The sequence below is a fragment of the Dermacentor albipictus genome, chromosome 5 (genome assembly GCF_038994185.2).
Source record: "Dermacentor albipictus isolate Rhodes 1998 colony chromosome 5, USDA_Dalb.pri_finalv2, whole genome shotgun sequence".
Taxonomy (NCBI): Eukaryota; Metazoa; Arthropoda; class Arachnida; order Ixodida; family Ixodidae; genus Dermacentor; species Dermacentor albipictus.
The window spans coordinates 118,715,915-118,737,020 of NC_091825.1; the positions used below are offsets into that span (position 1 = coordinate 118,715,915).

The 21,106-nt window shown below is 48.8% G+C and overlaps 1 protein-coding gene across 2 annotated transcripts in view; it reads right to left on the minus strand.

Annotated features, from left to right (window-relative positions):
* Positions 1-21,106, minus strand: part of LOC135916237 (calcium-activated chloride channel regulator 2-like) — a 558,001-nt gene that overhangs the window by 23,064 nt on the left and 513,831 nt on the right. For both annotated transcript variants that reach the window (XM_070538796.1, XM_065449547.2), the window contains exons 9-12: positions 9,510-9,737; positions 8,004-8,144; positions 6,559-6,777; positions 5,435-5,701 (exon numbers count right to left, since the gene is read on the minus strand). In XM_070538796.1, coding sequence (XP_070394897.1) covers positions 5,435-5,701; positions 6,559-6,777; positions 8,004-8,144; positions 9,510-9,737 — 855 coding nt within the window. The remainder of the gene's footprint in view (positions 1-5,434; positions 5,702-6,558; positions 6,778-8,003; positions 8,145-9,509; positions 9,738-21,106) is intronic.

Genomic DNA, 21,106 nt, shown 5'->3' on the forward strand with positions numbered 1-21,106 from the left:
CCAACGATATTATTCCGTTCTAAATGCAACAATTCGCGATGACAATGCGAATGTTGTTGCTCGGAAATTTAAGCCTCCGAAGACAGATAAAGCATGATGAGCAACGCCACAGGGGCTTCTGAAGCCACAACAAAGAGTACGAGAGAAATCCATGTTCTCACCATCGTACCCGTGAAAGCTGAACGATGGCAGAGCAAGAAATCCCTCTTGTAATGAATAAAAAAACATTATAATACCGTCCTCTATTTTTTGTTACCGCGTGGACAGCTTACTTTGTCGCACGAGCGGAAGTTGGTTGATGTTGCATGTGTTTGTAGAGAAGAGCCTGCTGCAGTGTGCATTGATGTTTCTTTGCTTTTCGACAGTCGCGTGGGTAAGAAATTTTCAAAAAATAGGGATGAAGAGGGGTGTGGAGGAAGGAGGGGAGGGGGCAGGGATGCGGGCTCGCGAAACGCCTGGTTGGCGAGTTTGGAATAAGTGCACGGAAGTAGAATAGAGGGCGACGCGTGATAAACTAACCGCGTTTACTCGCGTCGTCGTTGTCAGCGTCATCGGCATCGATCGAAGCGGTTCCGCGGGATTACTGGATTACGCGGCGCCAAAGCCCGGCAGTATGTCTAGATCACGGAGTACCGTTGATAACACGCTCACGCTTTTCTTTTTGTTCAAATTTCTTCTCGGCTGTATTTTTTTCTTTTCTTGCTAACGGGGACATTGTTTTGAGTTCGTTCCTAAAACGAGAAAAAAAAAAGAGAACGACGGTAACGACGACAAAACGAAGCGGGGACAGAAAAGAAATGCGCAGCTCGACAACGGTTGTCTCTGAGCTAGTTGGCTCGCGATTACTGAGCAGTGCATAGCCTAGATTTACTGGCACGAAATGAAAAATTTACTAGCAGCACGTAACGTGTTGCCTCCATGTAGTGTTCGCGAATTTAAGCTCGGCGACCGGCCTCTGTTGGAAGAAGAAGTCCCCCAACATAGACGTGACTCTGCATCCTATCAGAATACCTAAATCACTGCTGTGCTTTCGATGATCCACAGCAGTCAGTGAACGCCTACAGCACTCCCTCTCTTGCTTTTTTATCGCTATCCCCTACTCCCTTCTTTCTTATAAGGGGACATTGCACCAGCGCGTGAAAAAGGACACGGACAGGAACATGAAAAAGACACACCGAACGCTAGACATCAACTGGCTTTATTCTCAGGAGGACACACATATATAGGCAAAAATACACTTGCTACATGACCACGCGCTAGTGCAATGTCCCCTTATGAGAATAACCACCAACTAGCCCAGCTTCTGCCTTAAAGATCCTTCCTTCTAACCCCCCTTTTCCCGACCCACGAGCAGGGTAGTGAACCAGAGACTCGCTCCTGGTGGACCTCCCTGCCTTTCCTTTCTCACTCTCCGTACTTCTAGGCGGGAAGCTACAGTAAGAAGTAGCTATGAAGCATGGCCCCGAACGCTTTCGAGCCACCTTTTGTGACTTTTCGTTTTGAGGCACAGCTGTATTGTCCTGTGAGTCAGTTAAACTTCGATAAACACTTGTGTTTCCTGCGCGCTTACGCAGGTTGAGTGCGTTTCTTCTTCCTTTTCCGGAAAAAAACGTTCGAAACGCCGCGTGTGGTTGACTGCACGAACCTGCTTAAGAAACACTTGGAAGGTTTAACAACAAGGAGAGCAATAAAAATTCCTACAATTCAACCAGTAAGTACCGTAAGAATATAGAACAACAGAGGTTCCTCGGGCTAGATTTGTGCGTAGGGCATTACGTCGAGAAAAAAAAAAGGAGGGGGGGGGGGAATCGGAATGGTACATAGCTGACCGTGCTTGATATCGAATCAATTCACCATTGTACCCGCTTGCCTTCGTTGTTTTCCTGCAGCTAACGGTTTAAGAAGCGCCACCACAGCCTTCTTTGTTTCAGCAGAGCCATCGCTTTCACTATACAGCCGCCATCAACTGTGAGAGAGAAATATATTTTTTAATGAAAATCAGATTGATTGATTGATTGATTGATTGATTGATTCATTGATTGAGTTTAATGTGCCGAAGAAACACGCGAACTATGAGAGACGACGCAGTGGGGTGCTCCGGATTATTCTGACCGCTTGTACACAAGCGTTTCTGAAATACGACACCCTCGAAAATTTGGCGGCCGCTGCTCTTCCGAACCCACGGCCACCACGGAATCGAACCCACGTCCTCGTGCTCAGCCCCACGATGACATGGCCACCGAGGGACCGCGGTGGGTGCACGAAAATTGGGGGAATCCTGCCGCCGTCTATCTAAACATCTGCAGGCTACTTCATATTGTGCATACGGAAAGGAATCGGGACAGAAAGGCCCTAAGGGAAGGAGGAGCAGCAGCAGGAGTGCGGTGAAAAAAATACAAACAGAGAAAGAAGAGGAAAAAAAAGGGAAATGAAAGTAAGCGTTAGTAACATGCGTGATCACTCTATGCACAGGTGAGAGGCAAATGTTGATGGAGCGTATAAATGTATTCCAGTGCTTGTCAACTAAGCCAACGTCCCGAAGGAACGAATTAAATAGCAAACTCGGAGTTCCTCTGAAGGACAAGTCATGTGAGGCCTTTTATCGTTTCCGACGTGTAATATACCAACCTAGCTTAACTTAATGTTTCGTCTTTGGTATCTATTTAAAACTGCGCCGCTACGTCGCGCTGGAAGCGTGCGAATTCAGCTACTAGCAAAGCGATAGGAGGTGAAATGTAGAAAATATTGAGAAGCAAGGAAAGCAAGAAAAAATAAAACCGGCTAAAAGAAAGAAGGAGCAAAGGCTCAAGAATCAACGGGCAAATGATACAATGACACTATTCCAAATAAATGAAAGTGCGTCCACAGTGATTCAGCATACGCGCTTCCTCCCCCCCCCCCCCCCCAAAAGCACACACACATAACACTTCCCAGATTCTCGAAGCGATAACCGTGTCCCAAAGAAACAGAGCGAGGCCAGTGAAGCTGAAGTTAAGGAAGTCTTAGCTTTGGAACTTATCCTGGAGGAGTAAGCCCGTCGGCTTCACCTCGCAGAGGTTCGGGCCGTCCGCTGCCCGTTGTTTTAGCGCTGCAGCCATAGCTATTCGATTTCTCGCTCGCCGCCTTCGCGTCATTTCCGGCAGGGATAAGGCCAGTCGGAAGCAATTGAACAGCTCGCCGAACGAGAGACATTCTGCAGCCCGAGAGCGGTGGTGTCACGTTGATTTATCGCGACTGGCGAAACGAGCCCGGTACAGGAGTCGAGTCGACGCTATATATATATATATATATATATATATATATATATATATATATATATATATATATATATATATATATATATATATATATATATATATATATATATATATATATATATATATACATATACATATATATATATATATATATATATATATATATATATATATATATATATATATGTATGTATATCCTTTTGTCTCTCTCTCTCGCCCACACACACACACACACACACACACACACACACACACACACACACACACACACACACACACACACACACACACAAGTGCACGCACACCTTGCGAGTCCTGTACGCTGGCGACGAAAAATGAGCGTGTCGTCACGCTCTTGAGATATCTGCAGCTGCCACCGCTGAGCTCCCGTAAACAGCACAGCGCTTGCCGAGGTTTACAACAGTCCTTAATCGAACGTGAGATGAAACTTCCAGTGTGAACATATCAGTTCACACAACAGCGATGGCGCCGGGAGTGGCGCCGGTTGAAACTCTCTGGGCTATATAGATCTAGTGCGCGCATATAAATACCCGAGAAAGTGCACGGGAGGATGACCGCAGAGGTACCTCGATTATATTGTAAGGTTTAATGTTTCGAAACTGCACGGTGGATTACGAGGGACAGCGCAGCCGACGACTCCAGACTAATTTTTACCGCCCGGGGTTCTTTGACATGCACCCAAAGCTACAGGAACGTTCTCTTTGTTTTTTCTTTTTGCATTCCACCCCTATCGGAATGCGGCCGCCACAGCTGTAGGGTCAAACCCACGACCTCGTGCTAAGCGGCGCAACGCTAAAACTGCTTAGTCATCGAAGTGGGCAACGTGATGAGCTTAAAACAGAGATAGACTCAGGGGGATGGGCCGAAAATCGGGCGGCTTTAAGGAAACGTGTTAGAGGTATGAATTTCGTAATATCTGGTTAGCTCTATGATGGTCGAGCGTCGCACCGGTAATGCGCACATTGGGTCCAAATCTCAACTACGGCGAGTGGTCCTTTCACCCACCTTTATCTCCATTTTTTTCTTATTATTTCTACATCTCAATTAAAAAGAACAGTTAACACTTCTTATGCTCCTTTGGTGTTGTTATCTGCTGGCTTCATGCGTCGTGACAACAAAAGAAAGAAAAGGCGATGACGCAGAGAGAGAGAAGCAGGACCGCTAGCCAGGCTTCACCTGGTTTGCTACCCTTGATAAGGGTACAGGAAAAAGACTAGGAAAGAAAAAAAAATAACGGAAAATGAACGTAGATAATGCGCGCACATACAACAGCGTTCACCGCGTATACTAAGTATGTCGAAGAGCCCAGTCGTCCACCAAGAAACGCAGTAGCGCTCCAGATGGTTTGTATGCGGTTGAAGCCGAGTGTCCGAATATCTTAGCTTCTGCGGACACACTTTCGTCGGATCGGTTCAGGCTAGCCCGCAGAAAATGTCTTTGGCCATCATTAGAAGGGCGGTATAGCAGAGGGTGTATCACTAGCTGTTGCCTGGGATATACGCTTAAGTCGGTTCATACTTTGTTATGGTGTAAAGGACGCAATATAATGTGAAGACGAAGCGACTGAAAAGGAAAGAGCACATCTTTCCCATTGCAGTCGCTTCTTCTTCACATCGTTTTGCGTCCTTCCCGCCATAAGGAAGCAGAGGATGCGTTCCGTGGCCCCGTCGCAACCACAGAAAAGTTGTACGAGACACTGCATACAGTGTCTGGATAAAGCCCCTTAAAATTCGTAACGTAGCGACACTCTCCTCCTCCGTTTTCAGTCCTCCTCATTTCTCCTCTCTTTCACGCTCCCTCCTCGACAGTGGCACCGCCTACACTGCTCGAGCGTAGCAACGGCGCCAACATGCGCTCCTCGCCACTCCGTAGACGCTTCTAGAACAAAAATGGCGCTGATGCACGGCTCGAGGGCGCACGTGGTGCTATTAGACCAATAGCGACGCGGCGTTGGCCTCGGCCAGAGCGCGCGAGGAGGAGGCGGCATTCTCCAAAGCGTGCCGCTACTTTACGAAGTTTAAGGGGCTTTATGTCAGGATGTCAGGAGTGGCAAGAGCGCCACCACGCGGGATACCTACTAACTACGTGACGAAGGCGCGGAGCGTCCTGTGTACATTTGGCAAACAATGTACACGGCGAAGCGTAGGTACACTCACCGGCGGGTCACTGATCGTGAAGGTGTAGCTCCAGAACTCGTAGTCGAAGTTGAAGGCGTTGTCGTTGTACCGGTAGCTGGCCTGCGGCGAACCCGGGGGCGCGATCAGCTCCAGTCCCTCCTGGGGGATGGAAGGCAGCGAGGTTTTGCCGAAGTCGTAGCCGACGACCACGACGAGGAGCTGGCGGGCCAGGCTGTGGTCGATGTCGAAGTTCAGCAGCAGCGGACCGGCTGCCTGCTCGGCTTCGCCGAACTCCCGCTTGTCGATCTGCATTCGCCGCGGACCACGTGAGAGAGAGAGAGAGAGAGAGAGAGAGAGAGAGAGAGAGAGAGAGAGAGAGGCAAGATCAGAACGACGTGCAACGTTAGATAGGGGTTCGGGTGTTGGAGTTGTTGTATACAGCCGTGTTAACTGTCTTTGCTATTGGGAATTCACTCGTGGCACATATAAAGACGCTTGTTTTTCGAATAGACCAAACAACAAACGACGGCTCACGCAGGCGTTTTCGGTTAAGCTTTCTTTTTTTCGTTATTTATTGCAAGATCGTTTAACGTCTTCTTGAGTGTCAAACCGCGTATTGACTCGCATGTGAGGTGAGAGTGTGATGGGCTGGAAGAGGCCAGAAATAGGTGCGACAGGAGACGAAGCAAGTGAAAAGGTGAGTGAGTGAGTGAGTGAGTGCACGCTAGAAAACCGGAAATTATCATGTGTTTAACCTCCTTTCCGTTTCTTTCTATCTCTCTGTTATTCCAGGAGGCTGTGACGAAGCATGTAAATGAACAGGAAAAGCAGGCGATAAAGGCCACGCAAGAGAAGAAGCAGGCAGGACAAGCGGCGGACTTACGACTGCCAAAGTTCTGTAGTGCCTCGATAGTTGTAAGTGCACCGCTCGTTCGTTCGTTCTATCCACTTCTTTATTTCGCACGCGTCTTTCCCCCCGCTGGTATCCCTGTTCATTTACAAGTATGTACCAACTCACCCCGCAAATAAATAAATAAATAAATAAATAAATAAATAAATAAATAAATAAATAAATAAATAAAAATAACTATGGTTAAAGAATGTCGCCCACCAGGACACGAAATCGGCCGACCGTAAACGACACAAAGCGAGGGAATGCGCACCATGACGTAGTTGTCGGTCTCGTCCCAGGAGTAGCCGCGCAGCAGCAGGGAGTAGAATGCCTCGTACAGTTCGGCCTGGGTGGCCACGCTGCCTCGCTGCTCGTCGCCCACGGTGGACTCGTGCACGTGCCACGTGCGCCCGCCCGTGTTCTCAACCAGGGAGTCCAGGTGCGCGCTCGGAGTCGCCGAACTGGGGTACACCAGGCTCTGCAGGCGAACCTGGCCGGACAAGTGTGCAAAATGAACCGTTAAAAAGAGAGCAAGGCTCGCGCCGTGCGCGAGAGATGGCGCCAGGAGCGCGCGCAGCTGGAGCAGCGCACTGGCCCCGGCTACGGAGCTGGTTACGGCGAGGGACAACGGCGAGGCATAACGGCACTGGCGACGCGAAACGCAGATACGGGCGCCAAAGAGCTGCGCTCTAAAAAAGAAAGTGGTGAATGCTGGATGTGATGTGACAACCGTCCAGTCTCTGTCATACGATCCGCCGGATAAGACGACAGCTGGAATGTCTCGGAAACCTGTCGGATCTTGCAGGGGAATTTGGTGGGTGACCAAGTTGGAAGCGCGTTGTCGTATGCGTAAATACCACCGGAATTAACCTTCGTAAAATTAGTCGCACCAGCATGGCATCTGAGGAATTTCCGAGGTTTCATCAAATTCTCATCAGTTTGACAACAGGTTTTTTTAACAACTTTCTAACAAGTACCGGCCAGTTTTCATCATGTTTTGACTAGGTTTAAACAGTGCCAGCAGCCACCGCATCCTCCGACAGATAGGACGGTTTTGGCTTATGAAACATGCATGCGTCAAAAGAATAAAGAAAGAAAAAAAGAAAGATTACATGGTACTTGCATAATAGCATTGACTGAATGCTGTAATATGCATCTCATATAAGATTCTGCAACATCATCTCAGGTTATTTGATATTAATGACATGGGGCATATGCGTTTTTTTTATTACCGTAGTAACACAACTGAGCAGATCCCGTACAAAACATAGTTCACAGTGACATTCTATAGCTTTTCCAAATAGTCTTTACTGAATATACATCGTATAAATACCTGTTGGGTTTCTATAACATTCAATGACACTCGTTAGAAAAGTTATAGAAACTCAAAAGGGAATGTCATAGATAGGACGTCAACGACAATTTTTGTAAGAAACCGGATGCGTATCACTGCATAGCCTTTACCATGCGCACGGCATATGTAAATAGTTTTCTTCTTTACTCTCTTGTGCGATCTCCTCTCCCTATTTCTTTTTATTCTCCTGATAACCCCCCCCCCCCCCCCCGCCTTCCTGCTGCTGACCGCCGTTCAATTGGTAGCAAACTGCGCTAGACAGTTACAGTGCGACCAGCAGTGATTTCCCCCTCTTCATTTTTATTTAGTTATTATTAATTAAATGTACGACCGGTTACTACTGCTACGGTATTATTACTTACCTGGGACGACCTCAGAGACTCCTGGAAACGTTCTGCGACGTCAGCCTCCATGTCTCCGTTGCTAAGCAACAGGATCACCCCGCCGGCGGCGGCAGAACCGTTGGAGCTCGGGTAAGGAAACTCGCGGTCCTCGCTCAGCATCTGAATTAAACAAGCCCGCAGTCTTAATATTCACTGGAGCACCACGCGACAGGCGCGATCGGCGTTGTAAGATTAAAGCCTCGCCACGGATCGCTTCTCTCTCTCGGCGTTCTATACGATACGGCTCCGCCTGGAACGGCGGCTTCCTTTCAAGCCCATTAAGCGAAAGCATTAGCGCGTCACTGCGACATTGCGGGCGGTACGCTTTCTCATGTAAATAAGGATAGCAGGTATCAGAGGCAAACACACTCCGAGTATACGCACGCCTTCCTCGCTTTATCAATCGTTCCAGGCGTTTCTGAAGACGCTTTAATCACAGTCTCTGCTCAAGAAACGGAAAGAGAGAGAAAGAATGCAGGCCTGCAGTACAAGCGGAAGAACCGCGCTGAAAGATGTCGATTGCAAAAGGCCGCGATGATAAAGCGGAATCACACAGCAGCAGCAGGCAACCATGCGCAGGCACGACGCAAACCACACTGAGGCGTTCATCTCGGACCGCATTGTTACGCATCATCGTACGCGTTTTGTGTCGGGATGCAGTGTAGCTATCGTCTGTGGTGCAGCCAGTCCTCGCTTTTTCTCTCTGTATGTTCCAAGCTGTCTAAGATTATATGCGGACTTCATTTAATCTCTTCTACTGACTCTGCTTTAGATTTGTTTCCGAACCTGCGACGTTTCTTCTTATCTTACAACGAATTTTTTTTAGAGATACTGTTATGAGAAACGAAGGAGCCGTCACCATGATATGGTGATCAAACCTCTTTGTTTTTATTTCGATTAAAACAATTTTTTTCCTTTGCCTAATTATGTGTACAGTATATGCCACCTTGTATCAGGTGCCACAGAGTCAGACTACCTAAACAAGTGATGAGTACCACTTACGCAGATTTTGGGGAGAGAAAACGATGGGAAAAAATAAAGGAAGACTCCTTGCAACGTAATAATAGCAACGTCATTTCGGCGTGGCAGAACTACGGCGACAGAGCGGTGGTTCAAGGGACGAATGCAGCTACCGAGAACATAGGTTTAAACACTGCCGTTGCTCAGCCAAAGAAACGGGGATTCGTCGTAGAAACTTCCTCTGCAAAACCGTTGCGACAATTATTAATTTTAGACTATAACAAAAAGTCATAATAAACATTAAAAAAGTATCTGTGCGCAAAGTACAAATCCTTAGGTATAAGCCTTGAGGAAGCGTGTCGGTGGGAAGCGCGGAAGATTATATAGTTAAATGGTGGTTTAGTGGCGCTAAAGATGCCCAGGCTACGCCACGCCAGGAAGATTACACATAGTGTAAATTTCGTTCTCACATCGCCCGTCTTTTTTTTTTTTACAGGTTCAGTTCGCGTACGGCCTCTCGCTCACCTGCAACGCCCTGGACAGTCCGTCCTCGAGCGACGAATTGAACTTGGAGTTTGGAGCCGGCAGTCTCTGCACCAGTTTGGCGCGCGTGTTGGAGCTGTTCATGGTGGTCAGCGGAAACCGGACGGACGGCTCGACCTGGCCGAAGGCCACCAGGCCCAGCCGGCTGTCCTCGGGAGCGTCCACGCGGGCAAACTTGTCCAGCGCCCGGATCACGAACGCCCGCCGGTCCTGCGAGAAGAACAAATAAAAATACGCAATTGCAAATTTCGATGGACTAACGGCAACCATAAGGCTACGATGTGCTAGGAACTCCGGCGCAGTGCACAATAACTCGCGCAGCAAGGAAAGCTGCGCCAGTCGGCTTCTTCTGAAGTACACTGCCATTTCCTTACCACTGGGTGCTGTGAGCTATTAATACTATTTGTTTAACGCTCAGAGCCTTTGAAGTGAGAGATAGAGAGACGGAGAGGGGGAAGGCAGGGAGGTTAACGTGACTGAGCCCTGTTGTCATGCCTCCACTGGGGAAAGGGAACTGAAAGAAGAGAAGGAGAGAAGTTCACAATGTGCGCTCTCTCACACACACACACACACACAGACAGAAGCATCTTACGACAAGCTGCGCCACCCTAGAGGTAGCACACGTGGAATAGGCGAAACGAATCTTCAGCTGTGCCGCAAAGAATTAGAGGGGCATGGAGTGGATTTGAGTGTGAAATAAGTGGTACATACGGAGAAACATTCCGGGAGTTGAGTGAGCGAATACGTGGCCGAAACGGATGTTAATGTATCTCTTTGCGCGCAGTAAAAGTTCTCGTTTAAATGAACCAAAGCTCACTTTATGCCATCCTACAGAATAAAGGCGCTCCTCTCTCCAGAGCTGAGTGATGGCAACACTCAAGTCAGCAAGCAAAAATAATTCCCGTGGAATGGGCGCAACAGGTCAGGCACGACACGTGGAAAAGAAAAAGCAAAAAAAAAAAAAGCCCGTCGAACACGGAAACCGAACACAGCCTTCGAGCCGACCGTGGAGTGCAGCGAGGCCATGAGGTGAAGCAGACAGGCTCGCGGTAGAACACACCGAAGATGTAAATTTTAGGAGCGATACAGCAAAACTGACGTTATAAAAAAAAAATCAGTCAGAAACAGCGTTGGTGCCTAACGTTCGCGGAAGTCATCCGAAGACCAGCTCTCGTGTTAAAAAGCAAACAAGGCGATTTGGTTTCTCACTAAAACCCCCCTCTCCCCGCCCTTTCTATTTCCGCCCTCCAACCTTAGCTTCCCTTTCGTCCCGCTATGCTTGTTTAAACACGAGTGAGTACATGCGCACACGCGCGTACGCGCGCGCGCGCACAACAGAAGGAGCAAGAAAGTAGGGCGAGCGAGCGCGGAAGAACACACACGAACGCACAGCCGGAACAAACAGATGCTGCTCGAGATTTGCTTCCGCGCGAAAAAGCATGCGCCCTTCTCCGGCCCACCTATTCCTAACAACAGGAAGCGGGACAAGTGAAAAGAGGCGAAAGAGAAGGTGAAGTGGCACGAAAACTCCCGAGAAATCGTTTCCGGCCAGTGGCGACGACAGACGAGATGACAACGGCGTCGAGTCACAGCGCGTAAGAACACGACGAGAAGGGTGGGGGAGGGGAGGACGAGCAAGCAAGCAAGCAAGCAAGCAAGCAAGCAAGCGAGCGAGCGCCTGCTGAACATGACAAGCGCATTGTTAGTCAAGCGAGCGCGGGCGACGTCGTCGCTAGAGGGCGCGCGGAACTGCGTTACGTTTTGCGTTGAGCTCCTGTTCGCCCATGCCGCTTCTTTCTTACCTTTTTTCACTCACTCTTGCCTTCTTTGTGTTTCTCTCTCTCTCTCTCTCTCTCTCTTTCTCCCTCTCAATCCTGCTCTGCGCGAGGAGCACGCAGCTATTCAAAGGACGTCGAGAGGGTCCTCGGAAAAGTGGATAGACAGAGAATGACGGAGACGAAAAATAGAAGGGGGAGAAAAAGAGAGAGAGAGAGAGAAAGAAAAGGGAAAGGAAGGCCCGGTCCGGAGAAGTCGGCGACGACGACACTGCTTGTCTATACTTCGTTTCAGCAAATGCGCGCAGTGCATTCGAAGCTACGCCCTTAACCTCGGAAACCCGAGAAAGGTTAGAGAACCTTGTTCATTTCAATTTATGGCCACGGAGAGTGAATTCGTACGAAACAACAAGGGAATGTTGTCTGAGTTGGAATGTAATTATTTTTGTAATTAATTAATTAGTAATTGCTTCGTGAGCTATCCACAATTGAAATTTCACCCCGGCAGATCAAAAACGCTACGATGAGCATTGCATTAATCTTCCCACATTTCAACGAGCATTTTGAGGTAGTCCGTGATCGTTCCGTTCAAATGGTGGGACGCACGGAAAGGTTTGCCGTGGGCAGTGGCTGAGCCACCTTCCCTGGCAACGCTCCCCAGTGGCTGATACGATATTCAACGTTCACTGTAATGCACAGAATTGGCGAGTACGAAGTGTAGTCTTTGCTACCGCTCGGGTACGACGAAGAGAGAGAAGGTCGTCGAAAGGCAGAATAGTAATAAAAATAAACAAATGAATAAATAAATAAAGCATAGAGAAAGAGAGAGAGAAACGTGCACAATTACGAGGAACGAAGAGGGTTTCCCGTAGCAGCAAGAAGCGGTTCCTACAAAATTTAATCACCGAAGGACGCCTCCTTGTAAACACGTAGGTTCTGTTTCACTTGAGGGAACTGCAAAAATGATTTTAAAAAAAGTTACCTAGACATTTCTCGGCATATATCAAGGCATTTACAGAGAGAGTCAGCTACGCACTGAAGAAGAGAAAGAAGAAGAAAAAGAAGAAGGAAAAGAAGAACGAAAAAAAAAGAACAAGAAGAGGCAATCGTGGTTATAAAAATAACTGGGGCAAAGAGACATCGCTTTCAGCTTGTCCCACTACTCGCGCTCGTTAGGTTAGGTTATCGAGCGCGAGAGCGTTTTCTTTTTTCTTCTTTCTTTTTTATTTTTGGTCGACCCAAGTGAATCGCACACTTGTTGGTTTAACGCCCGCAACCTGAACGCGCAAATGCGACCACACTTCTCCGGAACGTCTGCTCCGTTTATTAGCGCGCTTAGTGACCGCGACCACGGTGTGACACGCCGTCTTCTTCGCACGTGGACCGCATTTTCGAAGTCTGCGGAGCCTGCAGATACGAACGCTGTAGTCTGTATGAACTGCGAACGTGAGCATGTGTGACGGTCGCCACAGCTTTAGGCCACGTACTTAAAAAGGTAGCTACACCGACTGATTGTGTACACTGCCAGATGCCCGAAACACTGCAACACGTACTGTGCGACTGCCCAGCATATATGCTGGAGCGAAGGAGCGTTGGCAGACAACTACTGTCGGAGGAAGCTATCCTCGGCCCATGGCCTGACACTGCAATTTCAATGCGTGCAACAAAAGTGTTGTTGAAGTTCCTGCAGGGCACCAAGCTCGACGAGCGGCTCTAGCGAGGCAACTGTCTCATGTACATAAGCACTCACCACTTCTCTTATCATCATCATCCATCCCAATACTTTCACTCCCCTTCCCTCTTCCCCAGTACAGAGTAGCAGACTAGAGCGCACTGGCTCAGGTCGACCTCTCTGTCTTTCCTATCAATAAATTCTATTCATTCATACATACACCGACTGAAACTGTATGGCAAATAAACCGAGGATAACAGCGAACTTGTGCTTCTCATCTTTACACACACATACACATTATATATATGAGATATATGAGATTGTAGAGACTTTACTATTTCTAACTTTATATAATCTTGAACAAATACATTGAACGAATTCTTTCTGGTACAATGTTGCGTCATTTCTATAATCTGGCTTCTAGGTCGCGTAATATAAAACGTTGTTAGCAGGTTCTCCGCTTACAACACTTCTGTATATAAGGAGTTGCACTGCAACTCCACATTCGGGTACGACAAGCGTTTGCCATCGACCCCAACCACTTACGCGGTATAATATAGAGCACAGGTACAAGGCACGTGAGTAGCCTATCGTGCGATACGACTCAACAGTCAACAAATAACAAGTTAATGGACGTGTTTGGAAGGGTTCGTTTATTTAATGATTGAATAAATGACCAATAATTTAAATGAATTATCGATTGATTGATTGATTGATTGATTGATTGGATTCAACTTCCAAGAAAGCAACACCCGGGTCTATGATATACGCCGTAATGACGCGCTCTCAGTTAATTTCGAGCACTCGGTATTCTCTAAGCACACGAGCGAGTTCTTGCGTTTCGCCCCCTTCCCCCACCCCCCATCTCTCTCTCCATCATTAAAACGATGCCGCCACAATCAGTAGCCGAACCCGCGACATCAGGCTCGAAAGCGAAATTCCGCATCCCCTGCAGGGAGCCGCACCCGGAGTTTTTTTATATCCACCCCCGGCGTTGCGAATCCGGCTTTAAAAGCGCGACGGCCCCGGGGCCAGGCCGCCGCTGCCACTTCGGCTTTCCCGACTCTAGTCGCGCAGGGGCACGTCTCGTGAAATATTGCCCGACAACTTCGTCGCCTTCGCGGCCGCTCTATTTCTCGCCCGCTTTGGTCGAGATAACGCCGCGGCGATGCGGAGGAGGGAGGAGGTTGGCTGGGTGGGTGGGAAGGGAGGGAGGGGAGGCGTGGGTGGCGGTGGGGTGGGGGGTGGGGAGACAGGGTACGAGAGACAGCTCGCGAACTCGGGCGTGTGCGACGGCGGCAGCGGTAGAGCTGCGCATCAATCATGCCAGAACGAGGCGGCGTCTTAAGAAATTGAGCTCGTCCCGCCTCGCGTCAACGCATTCGGCGTAGCTGCGGAGCGATCCGAAGAAAAGAAGAAGAGAAAGTGCTGGGGACTTTTAATTTTGAATTTCTAACACATTTCCCCGACGAAGCCAAACAATATATATATGCATAAAGGAAAAAAAAGAGAGAACGAGAAAGAGAAAGACGGAGCGAAAGAATGAGGGAAGAGAAAAATAACAAAGAAATCGGGTGCAGCCCAGCAGCTTCTGTTTCCTTTGCGTTCCCGGCTGTTTGACGCCCGGAGCGGCGTCTTATCAGGAGCTCGCAGAACGTCGCGCTCGCTGCGATGCCTGACATTTAGCTGTTTCCTTCGCCTCCGAGTTCAGAAAGAGCGCGCGGCCGAGGTGACGACAGAAATGACTCTGACTCTGTGCCTGTTATTATGTTGGAGTGTTAACAGAAAGGAAACAAAGAGAGAGAGAGAGAGGCTTGTAGTAGACGCGCCTAGCGTACGCAGCTTTGCAGATGTGAATGGGCTGCTCGTTTATCGGTAAGGCACGTCGCTTAGGTCCGGAGCAGAGCTTCATGGAATCGTATTTTTTTCTTCTTTTCGTTAGGGTTGCTTTACAACTTCCATGGGACAGAGAGCGGGGGGAAAAAAGAATATTGTACGGCTACTTTCTTCTTTTATGTCCGAAAATGGGCCGCATGCGAGGAATTTATGCGGAGAGCTCAAGTGTCGTGTGCTCTTTATTTTTTTGATCGTTATTGAGGTACAACTTCAGACTATGGCAAGAAAGCAAAAGAACACGGCCATGAGTGTATGTACGGAATTTCGACTGTTCTGTTACGAGTAGGCAGTGCATCAGTACTGCCTAGAGGAATCATTAAACTATACGCTGCTTACAAATGGTAGAGTAACTTTGAGAAAGCGTTATTCTTACAATCGGAACCACTGAAAAAAAAGGAAAAAAAAATCATCAGCAAGTTCAGAAGTCCTATCCAGAGCCAGTAGTCAATACGAGGTAACGCGCCTACGCACTTTTGTCATAATGAGCAAGCACAGGTGGAATAAGTACGCAATTACCCCAATGTTATGTTAAGGGTGTTCTGTAATTGGCTGAATAAACACCTGTGGAGCTCTTTTAGCTGTCATCCTGCCCAAATCATCCGTCGACATTGCCGCTAGCCGTTCTCCTGTAAAGCTTGCTTTGTTGCGAGCATATGTTTTGAGTAAAGAAGCCAATTTCCTGAGATGTTATTTCTTTTCTTTTTTTCGAGCACATCATTCATGAGGAAAAAGTCATATTAGTTTAAAGAGGAGCAGTGAGAGCATGTTGTTTGTGGTTGCGAGAAATTCCAGTGTTTTCTTTTTTTTAAATGTACAGCCTCTTCTTTATATATTCATGTTTACTCCAGGCACTTTGTACTCTCGTGCATGTTGCAGGTGTGGAGTTATTTTACACATGGTGGGGCCTTCGTTCGTTCTGGCAGAAGCTCCTAAACTCACTCTTTGACAGTTTAATATTGTGTTTTATAATGTAATCGCGGGTACATGACACTATTTCAGAAATAAGAAACACTAATAAGTATTCTTTTATTACGATGAGGTTCAATATCATCGCCCAATCTAAGCCCACCCATGAACAGCTGTCATTCGCTCCCCACTTCTCGTCATGAATTGCCACATAATGTTTGCTTCTTTTTTTTTGAAAGTCATTTTGCCGCTTCAATGGGAAACGTAACTTCCTGAAACCAATTCTTGGAACAGCCATCTTAACTCTCTCTCTCTCTCTTGTTTGGTTCGGCCATATCAGTTCGTTTGTCTAGTCATTATATCGAATGCACGGGGCCGGTACGAATGCGTTTTCCCAAACCGAGGGTTGCGCTCAATATTCAACTAGTGAGTTACTTAGACTCGATGAACTTGACCCATTAGATGAAATTAATAGATTTTCACGCACGAGCCTAACTGGTCAGCTAGTGAAATCGGCGAATGTACGTTTGAAGCCGGGAAGGAAGCGAAGGGGGAAGGCACCTGGAGTTGAAGAGAATCGCGCGCGGCAAAGTAACACCACCTAAAGGAAAGTGTAGGCAAGGTTGAGCGAATAGGAGATGCAGAAAAGAGGCGAAGAGTTGCGTATGAGGAAGGTAGGCGGAGGCGCACTGGGTTGGCCTCCTCGGGCAGTTGCTACGGGTTGCGTTAGCGCTACGGAGGTATCGGGTTCGTCTCGTGATCGAGTGGCCTAGCGCCGAGCGAGAACCGACCGAGCCGACCGACCGCGAAGTCGTCGCGAAGCGCCGGTCACAAGTTGAACAACTTCCGAAAAGGCGCGGGCTTCGCGTATCCATGAGACTCCCGAGGAACGTGCTAGGCGGCTTGCGACAATGCGGGTCTATCAGGCAAGTCGCCGTAGCTTAGAAACTACTCAAGAGCGTGAAGTGCGCTTGAAGCTCAGCGCAATGTCTTGCGTGAAGTCTGATAGCGCAACACTGAACAGAATGTATCGATTACGATAGCAACTTAATAGACAGCTATACGAAGTGAGGATAGTACTTTTATCGGTCGTATAAACTTTCAAACATTCACTTACTAACCAAATTAACAAGCGCGGTGTCAGCGCGCACAGGCAACCATGAACACGTCACACTCGATGACCGCTGACACTCGCTGTCAAAACGCTGCCGTGAGGAAGCGCGGCAGCAGTAGCGAGCGAAGTGACCTTCGCGCTGTCTATCGCTTCAACCCAAACTTAGCGGCGAGAACACACAGTCCCTGCAGCTATGACCCGTCGGCGCAGTTGGTACACCTACACTCTGCAGATCGCTTTCAAGATGATGCATACGCAGTTTCTGGCGGAGTACAACGCCGCCCCTCTCCCTCCCCTCCCCCAGGGACTATGCGCACGACGAAAGACAGTGCGCTGCCTCTCTGCTTTGTTCTTTTATGCACGCTAGATTAGGCCGCAATCGTCGATTCACCTTCGCACACTTTCGCTCGCACATACAGCGCATAGCGCTCAGGGACGATGTTATCGCCCTTAGACTTTATACCCAACATCGAGGCCAGGACGACGGCAGAAATGCACCTGGAGTGTGCATACAATTGCTATCGCAGTTATATAGGTATGGCACCCACACATTTGCGCGTAACCCGCGTTCGCGAAGTGAAACGTCACGGTGAATTTTCGTATTTCTTTCTCTCTCAGTTTCTTGCTTTTATTTCGACAACAATTATATGGACACTCCATGTGCAATTTAGCCGTCGGCGCCGGCGTCACTGTGAGGTTCCGTATAAAGTCCAAGGGCGATAAAATCGTAGCCGCGCTCCGTATGGTGTGTGATAAAAGCTTGCTAGAGTAAGCCGGTGAACGCGGCTCTGTCTCGCGCGCGAAAGGGAGGAAAGTAAGGCGGCATAAAACCCCTTAAACTTCGTAAAGTACTGCCACGCTTTGAAGAATGCTGCCTCCTCCTCGCGCGCGCTGGCCGAGGCCGACGCCGCGTCGCTATTGGCCTAATAGCATCACGTGGGCCCTCGCGCCGTGCGTTAGCGCCATCGGAGTGGCGAGGAGCGCATGTTGGCGCCGTTGCTACGCTCGAGCAATGTAGGCGGCGCCATGGTCGAGGAGGGAGCGCGAAAGAGAGGAAAAACGAGGAGGAGTGAGGGCGGAGGAGGAGAGTGTCACTAGTTTACGAAGTTTAAGGGGTTTTGGGGCGGCAGCGCTCCCTCCTCTGTCGCGCGCGAGGCACGAGGTTGAAGCAAGGGGGGGGGGGGGGGGGCTCGTTCTTTTTTGGCGGTCGTGCGGGCGCCGTATCTTCAAAGCGAACTGCGACATCGCCAAAGTGCGCGCCCGTGCGGGCCTCATTTTTAAAAGCGATCTGCGATGCTTGCAGATTGCGCGTAGTGCCGGTATAGCTTCGTAGGCGATGTGGCTTTCTACAGTTCGTTCGCGTTGATGCGACAGACAGCACGAAGGTCAAGCCGCTCGCTGCAGCTGCCGCGATTTCTCACTCCAGCGTTTCGACAGCGGGTTTCCACGGTCATCGAGCGAGATGCGTTCATGCTTACCTGTGCGCGTGTGACACCGTGCTTCTTCATTTAGTTAGTAAGCGAATGTTTACAAGTTTATACGGCCGATAAAGCTACTATCCTTACTTCGTATAGCTGTATACTAATTTGGTACCGCAATTGATACTTCGCCGTTCGGGCGAAACTACGACAATGTTAATTTTTTTTTGTCAAGCGAAGTTCAGCCGAATGCACTTGATAAGACGAACGCGCATTTGTTAGACTGAGCTTACAATATATTAAACTATTATTGCAACCTCCGGACGGTGTTCATACGCTCGATTGACACCACCCGTTAGTACAAATGCACCATTCGCAGCGCGTGCGGTGGTTTGGTTCCACACGTCCAATGAAGCGACGGTGGCAAGGGGTGAGAGAGAACGCGTCCGTGTGTGTGTGTGCGTGCGCGTGCGTGTACAGTGCATTCAGCGCAGCGGAGGTTCCGGAATAGAAACGTCACCGTCACGAAAACGCCAGGACGGAAATGAGACGTGCAATGGCAGATCGAATAGGACAGACTCGAGCGTAGGGAGGAACTAATTATTTTCGATGGTGATTTAGATAACGCGCAGGGGGGTGCACGAGCCTAGACAGGTCAACCAGCCGCTTGCCCTCTGCACGTTAAACACAGGGTAGGCGGGGTGACAAACTGAACTCGTTAATTACCCCGCAACGCCCTCTCCCCCCATCGCCCACTCCCAGATCTCCTCTTCACTCCCTTTTCCATCGTCCAAACACGCTTCTCCCCAACCTCCACCTCGCGCGGAGGCACGTTTCAAGTGTGTCAACCCTTCTCCGACTGCGCGAATTTTCTGGAGCTTTTTTTCCCTGCGCGTACCGAGGCTCATTAACCCTTGCCTCTCGCTTCCGTTCGAAACAGAACGAGCGCAAAGGTCGCACGCATTCACCAACCTCCTCTCCCTCCTTTCCCAGCTGCGGCGACCCTCCTGCGCGCGTCGCAGTGTTTCGTCTCGCTTGATCCGCGGAATAAGACAATTATCAGCCGGACTACATATACATTTAACGGACCGAAAGCGGATCCCCTAATCGCGCGATGATGCGGTCGAAATTGTGGGGCCCGGATCCGGGTGTTATCGCACCTCCACGCATAACGAAGCGCCTGTAACCTTTCCTTTTTTGTTTTTTTTTAACCTCTTCTTTTAAATGCCACACACCTCGTCTAAGCCGTCGGTGCAGCGGATGCCGAACTAAAGATACCTCTTCATTGTGATTACTTTCTCCTCCACTTCTCTGGCATTTCTTAATATGGTTATGACTAAAATAAATAAAAAAATCGAACACCTCAGACACGTTGTTCTTTTCGTGCTTTTTTTGACGCGATCCACATTCTTAACCTACTCACCCCTTTTGCTGCTGCCGTCTGCTATCTAGCCCCTGAAACGTCAGTCTCGCTCGCGAAAGAGAAAAGGAAACTAGATATCCCGCTGATAAAAGTGAGAACACGTGCGATTCTAGATGAGAGAAAGACGCCTGTACAATCGCGCCGTAGTTCATTCGAAGACAGATATGCTGAACCCCAATTCTACAGCGCCAGCGGGACAAAAATGGCTCCCGTTGAGAGGCAGCGTTTAGGGAAGATCCGTTTGCGGCGCCCGGAGGTGTAGACGCTGCGGCGAGTGGGCGTACTATAATGCGAATAGCAAATTTTAACCCACTTCCCTCACCGCGCGTTGGAAATAAAGGTGTCCTCAGCAATACGACGCGTCGCCACGCTGCCTTAATGTCAATCGCATTAACGTCGATGCTCATCGCGAGATGGGCCGTGCCGGGGTTGCTTTTCTATATAAGTGTTTTGTGTGGGCCCTGTGCCGAAACTCTATCCTTTACGACAAACATGTTTTAGATGGACGGATGATATTAGATGTCGCTGATTTAAGACCTAGGCTAGCATGCCCATGCAGGAGCGATACGAAACATTTATCGGAGTTTGATATTTGCAACTACACCATTTCTAGAAAATTAGGTCGTACTTCTCGTAAATAGATTCCGTTTTCGCCGCCAGAGAGAGAGAGAGAGAGGTGCGCGCCTCTTGTCGGCGTTTCGTAAAAAATAACAATATCCAGGATTGAGAAACTTGATTACGCAAGAGATTCACGAAATTTGCTTACGAAACTGACTTTAGATAGCCCGCACGCCATATTGCTTTGTCCGCCATGGGAAATATGACACCGCTGTATACTGTGCCTTTCCTTCTTTTGCGTCACATTTTATTCACGTCACCTTTCCCGCGACGTTTATTGCTTTTTAATTGCGAGTTATATAATGTCATAGCTTTGCAAGAGCGTCGGTTTAACTCGGACGTAATTTTTTTTTTCAGAAGGTGACCTTGTTCCATATAGAAGAAAGAATGAGAAATAAGAAGGGGTTGGGGCAGCTTTGAAAGCTAATGCACCCACTGCAGTGACACAATGACAATGACACTCTGCGGATGAGCACGAGGTCATGGGCTCGATTCCCTACAGAGCTACAGCCCCATCCCCAAAAGCCATGAGTGCGCAAGGGAGGTAACTCCAAGTGTTAATGTACATCTTCTGGGAAAGCAATGGACTGATACATTCAGGGACAATTACCGGCCTGACGCGGTGACGCCGTCGTTAGAACACTGGGTCTGGTCACGCGTACCATTAAAGAGACATATCACTCTCCATGGAGCTCCGCATGTCAAGCTTCCATAGTGAGACTACATAGCCCCTCATCCCACCCCCCATCCCCCTTCT